The following is a 12,173-nucleotide window of genomic DNA, read 5'->3' as shown; positions in this document are numbered from 1 at the left end:
TAATAAGAAACACTGTGCTGCCCTTTTTGTGGATCTGTCAAAAGCTTTGGACACAGCTGATCATCTTGTGCGTTTACAGAAATGATATAATATTGGTTTTGGTTCCTTCAGAATAATGTGTTTGAGAGGCATCGGTGTGTGGAGGCGGGAGGTGCACAGTCTGAGTCTCTGCCAGTAACAAAGGCTGTGCCGGCTGCAAGCTTTCATTTTAGCTCCAGTCCTCTTCACCATTTCTTACGAATGATATTGTCTCTTCTTTGAATGGTTGACAGAAGCTCATCTTTACGCTGATGATACTGATACATATTGTATCAATTGTATTGCTGATTCTGTGTGCCTGACCATGGCACAACCTGCACTTTTCTTTAATGCTCTTAATAATCTTAAACTGGTATGCAAACAAACAAAAAAATCATGGTTTTCTTGAGATCCAAGAAGATTGACTACTGTAATCTGTACATCTCTACTGTCAACAGATCAAACATTGAAAGGGTTACGGATGGCATCTTGGCATCTGGCTCCACAACTAATTTAGCCCACATTTAAATGCCACATCAGGAACCTTGTTTGCAAATTACGACAAAATATTGTCTTTTTATTCAAAAAATAAAAACAGCTTCCCTTTCATCTGTAGGAGAGGATATGGATTACGGGGATGTAATTTAGCGCCACGCTGCTGCCTCCACTCAGCCCCGAGCTTTATCACCGGTGACAGCTACACCACTTTACCATGAGCTGGTTGGTCCTCTCTGACTGAAAGAGCCAATGATCACAGCTATCACTATATCTTATATATTAGCATCATATTTTACATCTACCCCACCTGTCCCTGGCTCCAGTGAATGGAATGTGAATAGTGTGATTTATGGTTGTGCGGAGGCTCCACGCAGAGCTTTCTCTGCAGCCTACATAAGTGGCCTGAAGTTCATACTTGTGCATTGGTGTGTGCGTCGATCTCTTTAAGAGAATAGAAGGGCCGGCGCATGTGTGTGTGTGTGTGTATGCGTGGGGAGTGTGTGGTAGAGCGAGTGAGAGAGTGACGGCGATTTGCTTCGGAGTGAGTAACGACTCTAGAGGCATAGTGAGAGAAACAAAGGGCCCTATCTTGACAACTCATTAGTGACAAACAAGGGCCTAACTTTGGGGTTAACATTACATTTTCACTTCATTTTCTGCATTCTAGCGAATTCTTCTGCACCAATTTATAGTACAAATGTCTATATTAATGTAAAGGACATTATAATAGGTTTTTGGGATGCACTGGCCAGTTTTTTGTAAAATACGCCTATGGTGACAAATGCTTGGACTAACGGGATGTTGCACGTGATTTGGATGCAGCGATAAATGCGGGGGGGGGCTGAGAAGGCTTTGGTTTTGGGTTGCTGTGACATTTGTTTTGATGAAAGAACTGACTACAAATGATTATTTTCTCCTCCTGAAGAATGATTAGTTGAGAAAACATGACCAATGGTTACTAGATAACTAAATGAATAACTTTCAGTTCATGAAAATTTCAGGATGGACTATATGATGATATACATTCCATATGAATTTGTCTGTTGTCACATCATTTCTTTTATACCATTTGTACCAAGGGACCTACCCCTTTTAATATTTCTGGTGTTACAAATCAACGATCAGGACTGATCAGCATGAGGAAGTTGTGAACTTGACTCTGGATTAGGCATTTTCATCCAGAAATTTGGCTATAGCCTATCACAATACTTATTATTACAATATATATTTAAAAAAAAAACATCATATGTTGATGCTATGGTATGGATAATATGACATGTTCATTTCTTAAATAAATGTTTGTAAAGATTAGGGCTGCAATTACAAATGTATATTAAATACAGATTCATCATGTGTATTTTAATTATTTCTTTAGTCGTTATAATTTCAAAGACAAGCCTCCATCTGCAGTTTAGTGGATGACTAGTTCAAACTGCCCTAATCTGTCCCACAGGCCAGGAACTAAAGCGAGTTAAAGAGAGAAAACGGAATCAGAAAAGATTTGGGATTTTTCTTTTTAATAAATGACTTCAATGATCAATCGATTATCATTTCAACCCAATGATTATCCTGGCGATGATGGTGATCGTCATCATTATTACGGTTGATACCTTTCCTCTCTATGTTGCACATTGGCTTCCGCTCCCGTTGTCTTCTCTTTTTTTTTTCAATGTGTCTCTTAAAAATGTGAGTTTTTGGTGCGAGGCAGCGGGGGAGAAAGGGGAGGTTAATCCCAGTTTAATACACGGATGCACAGCCCAGGACCGAGGCTGTGATGATTGTGTTATCTCCAGCCAACATTTGGGTCTCCATCAATTTCAACCCGGCAAAATAGCTGGGAGAATGTGCAGATGGAGGAAGTGCGGATGCCCGGGGAAAAGTGTTATTAATAGCTGCAATAGAACTTCCCACCGCCTGCGCTCGCTGTAAAGCCGCCTCTCGTCACTGCCACTGGATTTGTTTGAAGTGCTCTCTCCATCCTCACTGTCAACGTTTTTTCTTCTTTTAACCAGGCTTAATCTGGACCCCAAAACTGACACTGTTTTTTTGTTTTTTTTCTTCCTACAGCAGGTTATGTATATCTTTGGGAAACAGCATATTGACTAAATGCTGCAGATGAAAAGAGTGTGCATCAGTCATGCGATGATAGGTGACCTGGCCTGTCCATTACACCTGCTCTATAAACAAACTACTACTTTAACCAACTGTCTGTAACCTGTGTATTCTGGAAACTATCCTACATATTTACAGTGCACTAATTAATATACCGATTATAAGCTTTTCATATCTATAGATTCCAAACATTAACATCTATCATAACTGAATATACAAAAAGCATAAGAGCCACACTCATCATATTTTGTCAACCAGTATCTTGTTGCAGAGATATGATGATACATGTGGAGTAACTTCTTCTTCAGTTCTGTCAAAATATGCAAATTGAAGAGTAGAAAAGCATGCTATTAATTACAAAGTGGTTCATCCTAAAGATTGAATTATAAATCTCATGTAATGCATTTTCTTGTATTGTTTTATGTGTATTTTTTTAAAAACATTTAGTCACTGCTTTTTTACGGTTGTGCAGAAATAAAGCTGACTTATTTGATGTAGTTTGTTTCCCATTGTATATTAGTGCCAGCATGTCATGTGGAAAACAGAAGCTTATCTGATGAAAAATGAGAAATGTAAATAGTACTCATCCATGTGTTTGAATCAGTCACAGTAGCCCACAGTCACAACTCTTTCATTCAGCCTAATACTGGTGCAGAAACACACTCGGCTCTCCTTGAGATTCTGCCAACATGCCTCCAAAAACAATCCCATAAAAGCAAATGAAATGAATATTTAAAATTACAATCTAAACAACACGAGAGAAAAACCTTAAAATCTCAAGATTTGCGCCGCGGGCACCACACCGCGAAGTGAGCCGCTGAAAGATGAAAGTGAAAAGAAATAAAAGGCTCAATTTAATCTGCTTTAAAGCCCTTCAACAGAATGCATGTGCCTGGAACTGTGAGAGTGAGGGCTGATAGGGGATAAATATATTTCTTACCATGCCTTGGAGCTATTACACCCCTCTCCAACACAGACGCCTATTCAACACACACCGGTTTCATTAGCAGCTGTAATAGGCTAAGTCTTCAAATGATTAAATGCCAGGCCCGGATGACAGAAGTAGACACTAGCTAGGCTGATCTTTTAAAGGACATGAAAAGGCAAACTGTTTGGAAAGAAATGTCACCAGTGGAACCAGCGGTCAGGAACCACTGGACGGACAGCTGATCCAATCAAACAAGGCCCACAGAGAGACAACGGATCCAGAGCCGCTCCACTCACACAGGAACACCACATATCAAATGTTGTATTCACGGTGGGAAACTTCTATGGAAAAAATGTAATTGCCTAACTATCTTATAATATATATATATATATATATATATATATATATATATATATATATATATATATATATATAGCCTATACACCAAATTCAAAATATGTCTCAATTTCATTACTAATTCTGACTGAGAAACTGAGAGAAATGTAGCCACCTTTAATTCTATTAGGGCTGCAACTACCGATTATTTTCATTGTAAATTAATGTGTGGATGATGTAAAATGTCAGAAAATTGTGAAAAATGTTTTGTCCACAACTCAAAGATATTCAGTTTCCTGTCTCAGAGGAGAGAAGAAACTAGAAAATATTCATATTTAACAAGCTGACATCACACAAGTGTCACTGTTTTTTTTCATGAAAAAAAGAAATTCGATTAATCGGTTATCAAAATAGTTGGCGATTAATTTAATAATGAATTTGCAGCTCTAAATTCCATCTTAATCATAAGGCCTATTACGGATCAAATTCCTTCCTTCTGTACATTTCATTAAAACTTGCTTTAAAACGTTTAAGAGGGGTGTGTTTTTCTGATGTATGAATTAAATAGGGGCCTGCAACCAGGTGGAAGCAACCAGAACTCACTTAACAAAAGGTGACTAACGTTCATATGATATGGGATTGTTGTTGTTGTTTTTGCATTCGTCCTTTATTATTTTTTATTTATAACAACAACAAAAAATTCGGTGGCGAATTGGTTTTGTGCACACCTACAATGGCTGCTGTCCCCGCAGACAGGCCGCTGAGAGCCGGCCGGCCTCTGGCTCCTGTCCCCGCAGACAGGCCGCTGAGAACCGCCCGGACTCACGCTCCTGTCCCCGCAGACAGGCCGCTGAGAGCCGGCCGGCCTCCGGCTCCTGCCCCCGCAGTCAGGCCGCTGGTAGTCGGCCTGCCTCTGGCTCCTGTCCCCGGAGACAGGCCGCCTGTAATTGATATTGAGTTGCACATCGGTCAGCTGTCAGCCCTGCTTTAATGGAGCGTTTAGCAGCGCCACGGGAGCTCCCCGTCATAAATAATGGAGCGGCTCTGGGTCTGCTGGGAGAACCGCTTAAAGGAGGAAAAGCCCCAGCGACAAAACGCCCGTTTAGGCCCAATTTGTAGACAAGTCCTCGCTATGACAGCCGGCCTGCCCAGCCTACAGCTGTGTGTCTCCTGTGGCCTACCTTTGTCGCCCAGGATGCCGTCGATGCTGTGTTTGCTTTTCTTTTCTCCGTCTTCATCCTTTTTATCACACTCGTCCTCATCGTCCTTTTTTCCAAATCGAGCTCGAAGTACACGGCTGATCGAACTCACTGCGAACACAGAGGCAGCTTCACTAGCCGAATAATAGCCTCATAATAATAAAAATAATAATAATAATAATAATAATAATAGTAATAATAGCATGACCAACCTTGGCCTCAATTTCAACATTTTGTTTTTCTATTCCAGTCGGAAAAGAGCGGAGAATGAGAGATGTAATGAAATGCGGCTTACCAGAGGAAGCCTCACCTGAAGGGACCGTGCTTCTGTCACACACCCCGTCCTTCAGCAGCTTGTCCCGGATCTCCCAGCTGAACATGCCGGGGTTGTCCCGCTTGTACTCCTCTATCCGCTTCTCCACATCCGGCGTGGCGACCTGCTGCAGGTGGCACACACACACACACACACACACAATGTTACACACTCCTGACACGTTTACTTAGAGGAAAAAAAATACCTACTCAAACAGCATTAAATACAAAATAATTAAATAGCCTACATTAAATGAAAATCTTATTTAGGCCTATATGTAATTTATTATTATTGTTATTGTTATTAGGGTCTAATCCTCCGGTTCTTCGCTCTTACCCTGGGCTTGCTGCCTCCTATCGCCCCGGGCCGGATGGAGCCGGTCTCCTGGTAGCGGCACAGGATCTTGGAGACGCAGCCGTGAGAGACCCGCAGCTGGCGGGAGATGACGCAGGGCCGGATCCCGTGGTGGGCCATCTCCACTATCTTGTGTCGGATGTGGTTGGGCAGCGGCCGGCCGTTAATGAAGACCCCTCCGAGCTGGTTGACCCGCCCCTGGCCCAGAGGAGTGGAAACTGCGGGCAACACAGGCTCACTCAGCATGGAGCGTTCACAAGGAGTCATGACACATGTTTAAATAGGAAAACATTCCTGTAAAAAAGTGGGCCTAAACATAACCATAGGCCTGCTGTTATTCTAGGCCTCAGTAATTCAGGTAAATCATGTCTGGATTGTAGAAACAAATGACAAATGATAATGTTAATAATGATAAATGTTAACAGATTGGCATAAAGGGATGCCACTTCACAGTGCCAGCCGACCCTAGAGGAGGTGAAGAACTCCTTCTGTCCGTCTATTCACCATCACGCCCTCCAAATATTGATGTAGCCTAATCCTCTGCTTCTCCCTGTTGATTTGATTTCCAGGCACAGGGCACTTGAAGAAATCCAGCATTTATGGCTATGAGAAGTCTAGGTTTTCCTTGGGATTTAATGCTCATTTTCAGTTCGTTGACAAAATGATCACTGCATTAATAAATTAAGTGAGAGTCTTTAATATTTAACCTAGTAGGGTAATTATTTCTAACATCTTATTACAATTTTAGCAGTGTGAAAAAAAAGCTTCTAGGCTACTTAATTTAATACCTGTCCTTCACGGCAAAAAAGAAAAGAAAAAGTTGTTACTCTGTTCAAACACACACTCACACAGATTAAAAAAAAAGGTGAAAAGGTAGGACTGTTGGACAGTCATGTCCAGGCTATTGTCAAGGTAAAGAATTTCATGTCTAAGCCTAGCATATTTTATTTTCAAATTGAGCTCTCCAGTTTTCAGTCTCCTCACAAAATGTCCTCTCCGCCGGTGGAAAAGGCCCCGTCCCGCGGCTCCGCGGCAGCTGCTTACAGCCTACCTTCCAGAGGGAATCCAGTGCGGGGATAGTTCTGTCCGGGAGTCGGGCGCATCATCCGCGGTACCGTTCCTGGCAAAGACGACATTGTATCATTTAAAAAAAAAAAAAAAAAAAATACAAATGGAAAACAGAAGCCAAAAAAAAAAAAAAAAAAAAAGAAAGACGGACACGTTTTAGATGTCCAGTTCAAGTGCAGACTGGACTTGTTGGTCGCGAGTGTTTGAAGGTGGAGATGTGTGACGGCTCCGGTGGGTGGCGGAGGAGACAAAGCCGAGTCAGTACCAGAACCACGGGGCTCGGGGACCAGGTGGAGCGCTGTGTGTGGAGCGGCAGGGAATCCTGTTACTGTCACTGTTAATGTGCTCACAACGTGGAAGTGCTGTCTCTAACATAGAGCTTATTTAACCGGTGTAAAGGCTGGGCTACTTTGACGGTCTCCCGGACAAGTCTGGACCAGGCGGGCTCGCCAGGGGATGGGGAGGGGAGGGGAGGGGAGGGGTGGGGGCGAGCACCGATAGGTTCTTGGTGCTTTCTCTTTTTCCAGAGAGAAAAGCTCCAACAAGTTTCAGCAGCCAATGGGAACGAAAGGATAAAGACGCACGCACACACACACACACACACACACACACACACACACACACACACACACACACACACACACACACTTATATTATGTTAAATCAAGCCTTCCACCTTCAATAGTCTCACATATGATCCACTGCTGGGCTGGTTTTATTGTTTTACTTGCTTTTAATATGCTTGTTCTGTGTGTTGGTTTTATTGCTTGATCTGTTTTTAATGTGCTAAATGTGCTGGTTTTACTGTGTCTTTAAGTGTCTTTGAGTACCATGTAAAGCGCTATATAAATAAAATGTATTATATAGAAAAGGCTTATATTAAATATGTGTATTTTTTCTTTTAAGGCTTATATAGAAAAAATACACATATTTGAAGAGCAAATAAAACAAATGAAAGAAAAGCAAAACACAGTATGCAGTAACTAGCAAACTGTAAAAACTGGAAATGAAACATGGGATATGAAATATGAAGCTCTATGGGGCATGAAAATGCAGACCTAAAAATATGTAATGTAATGTTAAGTAGGTCAGAAATCTGTATGTTGAATTATGGCGTTAACACAATATTGCACGAGTGAAATAATAAAACAGCGGGAATGCATTCTACAGATACTGCCACCATCTCCGCATGCTTTTTGAGAAATAAATAATAGAAAGATTTTGACTCACAGTTGACCAGGTGTGATTATGATATCCATCACAAATGTGACAGTAAAGGACAGTGGTCTATATAGTAAAGAGGCCAAATCTATTAGGACTCCAAAGTTAGCGCACTACTGTTTATGCAGCATAGCTTTCTTTTGTCTTTTGAATTTGTATATTGATATACATGTATAGAAATGCAACATTATATGTGTAGGCTTTACAAAAATATACAAATAACATTCACCTAGTTTAAGGTGTGATGTAGGATTACAAGACACACTGTAAACTATGGAGGATATTTTTAGTCATTAAAATTAAAAGTCCAAATAAAAATAAAAAGATAGAAAATTAAAAAGATTATGATTTGACTACACTACTAAGGAATGATCAGGCCATAATTAAACTCAATAAGAAAAAGGAAATTGAAAAAAGCTGATTTAAAATGTAAAATGATCATTTGAAAATGTGACAATGCAAAAAGTGAAATCTAAAGTGCAAAAGCTTAAATGAAAATGCTCAAACTGACAGCTTAAATTGTAAAGATGAATTTGAAAAATAGAAATAAGAAAAGGGGAATCAAATATGGCACACAAAAAGGGAAACGGAAAAGCTGTATGTAGGCGTGGCCCAAAGGATAGAGGTGGGCCATTTTGTAGTGTTTGTATATACCCTATATAGCGGACTCAAACTGTCCCACAATGGATCGTGAACAGTAGTGGACAATGATGGTTACTAGGCGAGCACCGAAGGAAAAATGGGAAGAGCAAGACCAGCGCAACTGCAACCTTAGATGTACATTTGAAAAAAAAAAAAAAATAATGTAATTTTCCGTTTAACTTGCAGTTATATTTAGTTTTATCAGTTTATGTAATGAATTATTTAATATCGCTAAGTTCAAACTAGATGGGGTAAAAATAATAATTTATAATTAGAGAAAATACAGTGGGAGTGTCACATAAGTAGAAAGATATAGACTGTTAATGAATTGTAATCTCTTCAGGGACTACATATATACAACATAGCAGAGGGTGTGGACCAGTAGGGTTCCTGTTGCTGCTGTAGGTCTGCTCACAGCAGGAACTCTGTTCAGTGCACAATACTGAGATGGATGTTCACGCTGTAGATACAAATATGAAGAAGGAAAGAGGGATATTGAATGGTGTGGTATTTCCAAAGAGCTCTGAAAGCTGTTAATAAAGAGTATTATTCAGAAGTATTGTCGTTGAAAGTTGGTTTTTCCTTATGACGGTAGGAAAACAAAGAAAAATAACATAGTAGTCACAACACAACAGCCATTTGGTATTTATTCATTGGGAAAATACTCATCTTCAAAATACGACATCTTCAGGCCGATGTTAACTCATAGTCATCGCGCACCTGCTGGCAACAGTAAGTCAGCTTAATGTGACAAAGATCATCCCATTTACATGACATTTACATGATACATGCACTTGATACAGAGCAACATAATGCACGTTGCATGGTGTCTAATGCCACATAGTGGACACAGGAAGTGACCCAAAATTTGCCATAGGCCTACATCATCTCCAGCGCCTCGCCCAGTGCAGTGTTCATCGTTGCTGGCAGCTTTAATTAGGGCCCGAGCACCGGCGACATCACTGTTCCTCTGGTCCCGGAGGGAGGGGGGGGGTGGAGGGGGGTCAGTGTGGCAAGTTGATTTGGGATTGTCCGTACAGTAGTCCTTGGGACAATATCATCAATGTACATGCCGATGTGACTAAAGGCGCTGACACACTAACCCGATAATCGGCCGTTGGACAGTCTGGCGAGGTCAGTGACTCGAGTCTGTTCGGTGTGTCCCGTGCTGTCATCAGTCTGGGGGGGCTGTCGGCGTTCATTTTGGCCGACCTGACATGTTCAGTCGGAGACGGGGCAGTCGGGACTCACCCGGAAATGGCGAGCGGAATGAGCGTGACTAGAGCCTCTCAAAATCTGACGAAGATCTTTTAATCTGACCTTTGTTGATCTGAAATGAAGACAGATTCAGCCACTGCACGGCCTATTCCTCTCTTAAAATGTTCTCAGAAACACGTTTCAGTGAACTATTTTAGTACAATATGAGATCGTATTCTGAACGAGCCGCCGTGACAGTCTGGCTTTGAATTTCTGGAGAAAACAAACCCACGTGACACGTTCGTCCAATCAGCTTTTTTTGGGCAACAATACAGATTAGTCCCGCCTGCTGTTATGGAGACGTATTACGTCTCATCTGGTGTGTCCTAGGCTCTTTTTGGACCAACTCGGGGAGACTGATCAGTCCAACTGGCTTTTCTGCCGACGGTCGGCCGTCTGGTTGGTGTGTAACCGCCTTAATGACGACGTCCGTGTCCGTGTCTATACTGTTGTCCTCAACCACCCACCACTATGTAGTGCTGAAGCAGTGATATAGGGCCGAGTCTGATGGTCCGTGTCATTGTTATGTCTTGTTTGAGTTTCTCCCTATAGGCGAGGCGAAGCAGAACTGCCTAATATACTTCCTACAGCGCTCACCAAACCTGCCACATTCTGCAGTCTTTTGGACACATTCAATACCAACAAAAGTAGCGCGAGGCAAGCTCGTACGTGAGGGCAAGCAATTGAGAGTTGCACATTTTTATGTGGAACTGCAGCCTTTGTTGTTTCAACATGCATTTTGTTTGCCCCACATAGGCCATGCCACAGGGACGCGGTATCCCATAAAAAAGCATTACCAGCCTTTTGAGTTTAAAAGTTCATTTTTATCGTTGGAAATAACAGTTTGACAAAATAAAATCTTATCACATGGTCCACTTATTTGGTTGGGCTTTGTGGCGCTTCCAGCCATATCTCATCAGCTTCATCAGCAGATGGATTTAAAAAAAAGAAGAATCATTTTACCAGTTCCATTTTACTGCATTTTCATATTTTTTTTATGTTTGACACACTCGTACAGTAGTCAGTAAAAGAACACAATAGAATCACAGATATATAAAATAAAAGCCTCAGTCGTAGAAAAGGGCAAGGCCAATCTGAAGCAGCTCCTAGCCTGCTCTTTTAATCAATGTTACAACCTGTCCCCCCTTCCCCCCCATCTCAAATTGATCAATGCTACTTGCTACTTCACCAATGGACCATTATATATCTAAAATATAAGTATTTAAAAATAAGTAAAGCGTGAACAGTCTATGGTGCCATAAAACCATTAAATTCCAAGCAGCAGTTGCTGGTTGGATTTAGCCGCTACAGAGTTCCAGGACTCCGGCTACCGGCGGCAGTTGTTTAGCCGCCGATAGGTGACTGTAAGCCGGCTGCAGGCACCGCCAGATGACGGTCCTTTCAAGGGCCGTGCTAGTGGAGTTTAGCCAGAAAGAGTGAGCATCATGCGGCGATGACAGTTAAGTTTAGGCACCAAAACGCCTCGTTAAGTTTAGAAAAAAGTTTGTGGTTTGAATTAAACCCCTCCCCTGTGGCCGGGATAGCTCAGTTGGTAGAGCAGGCGCACATATATATAGAGGTTGACTCCTTGATGCAGCACCCACAGGTTCGACTCCGACCTGCAGTCCTTTGCTGCATGTCATTCCCCCTCTCTCTCCCCTTTCATGTCTTCATCTCTACGATGGAAATAAAGGCCTAAAATGCCTGAAAAAGGTGTTCTGGCTGAGTGGCACTATATCCATGGTATTGGAAGGGATTTCATTCTTGCTTTTTCTTTTTTATGTGCATGATCAAAAAACATCCCCCTCTCTTCCGTATATATATATATATATATATATATATATATATATATATATATATACATATAGTTTAGAATTTTTCCAGTTTCTAAAATGTGAGGATTTTTCTGCATTGAGTACTTTTACTACTTAAAGTACATTTTCCTGATGATACTTACATACTTTTACTTAAGTAACATTTTCAATGCAGAACGTTTACTAACGTAAAATTAAAATTAAGTATTTTTAGTACTTTTACTGAAGACTGAAGTAAAGGACTTGAGCACTTCTTCCACCACTGCTAACAGTCACTTTGGAGTTGGCCTCAGGTACTTGGCCCTGATGGCTTCGTGTCCAGCATGTCCTCCGCTGACATGCACTGTGCTGCAGCCTCCATATCATGTGATAGGCTGGTTGCTTGTTTTTGTATTAATCAGTTACATCAAATG

At 41.4% G+C, this 12,173-nt stretch overlaps 1 protein-coding gene across 2 annotated transcripts in view; it reads right to left on the bottom strand.

Moving 5' to 3' along the window:
• The window catches only part of LOC114558290 (paired box protein Pax-7), a 76,521-nt gene extending 69,614 nt beyond the window's left edge, over window positions 1–6,907 (bottom strand). The window contains exons 1-4 of one of the 2 annotated variants that reach the window (XM_028582163.1): window positions 6,810–6,907; window positions 5,741–5,976; window positions 5,387–5,531; window positions 5,074–5,202 (exon numbers count right to left, since the gene is read on the bottom strand). In XM_028582163.1, coding sequence (XP_028437964.1) covers window positions 5,074–5,202; window positions 5,387–5,531; window positions 5,741–5,976; window positions 6,810–6,894 — 595 coding nt within the window. In that variant the 5' untranslated portion in view covers window positions 6,895–6,907. The remainder of the gene's footprint in view (window positions 1–5,073; window positions 5,203–5,386; window positions 5,532–5,740; window positions 5,977–6,809) is intronic. The other variant, XM_028582164.1, reaches the window with a different exon arrangement.
• Between the last annotated feature and the right edge of the window lie 5,266 nt (window positions 6,908–12,173).

Source organism: Perca flavescens, chromosome 7 (assembly GCF_004354835.1).
Source record: "Perca flavescens isolate YP-PL-M2 chromosome 7, PFLA_1.0, whole genome shotgun sequence".
NCBI classification, from domain to species: Eukaryota; Metazoa; Chordata; class Actinopteri; order Perciformes; family Percidae; genus Perca; species Perca flavescens.
The sequence above is the reverse complement of the archived record's forward strand: the minus strand, read 5'-3'. Positions and strand labels throughout refer to the sequence as shown.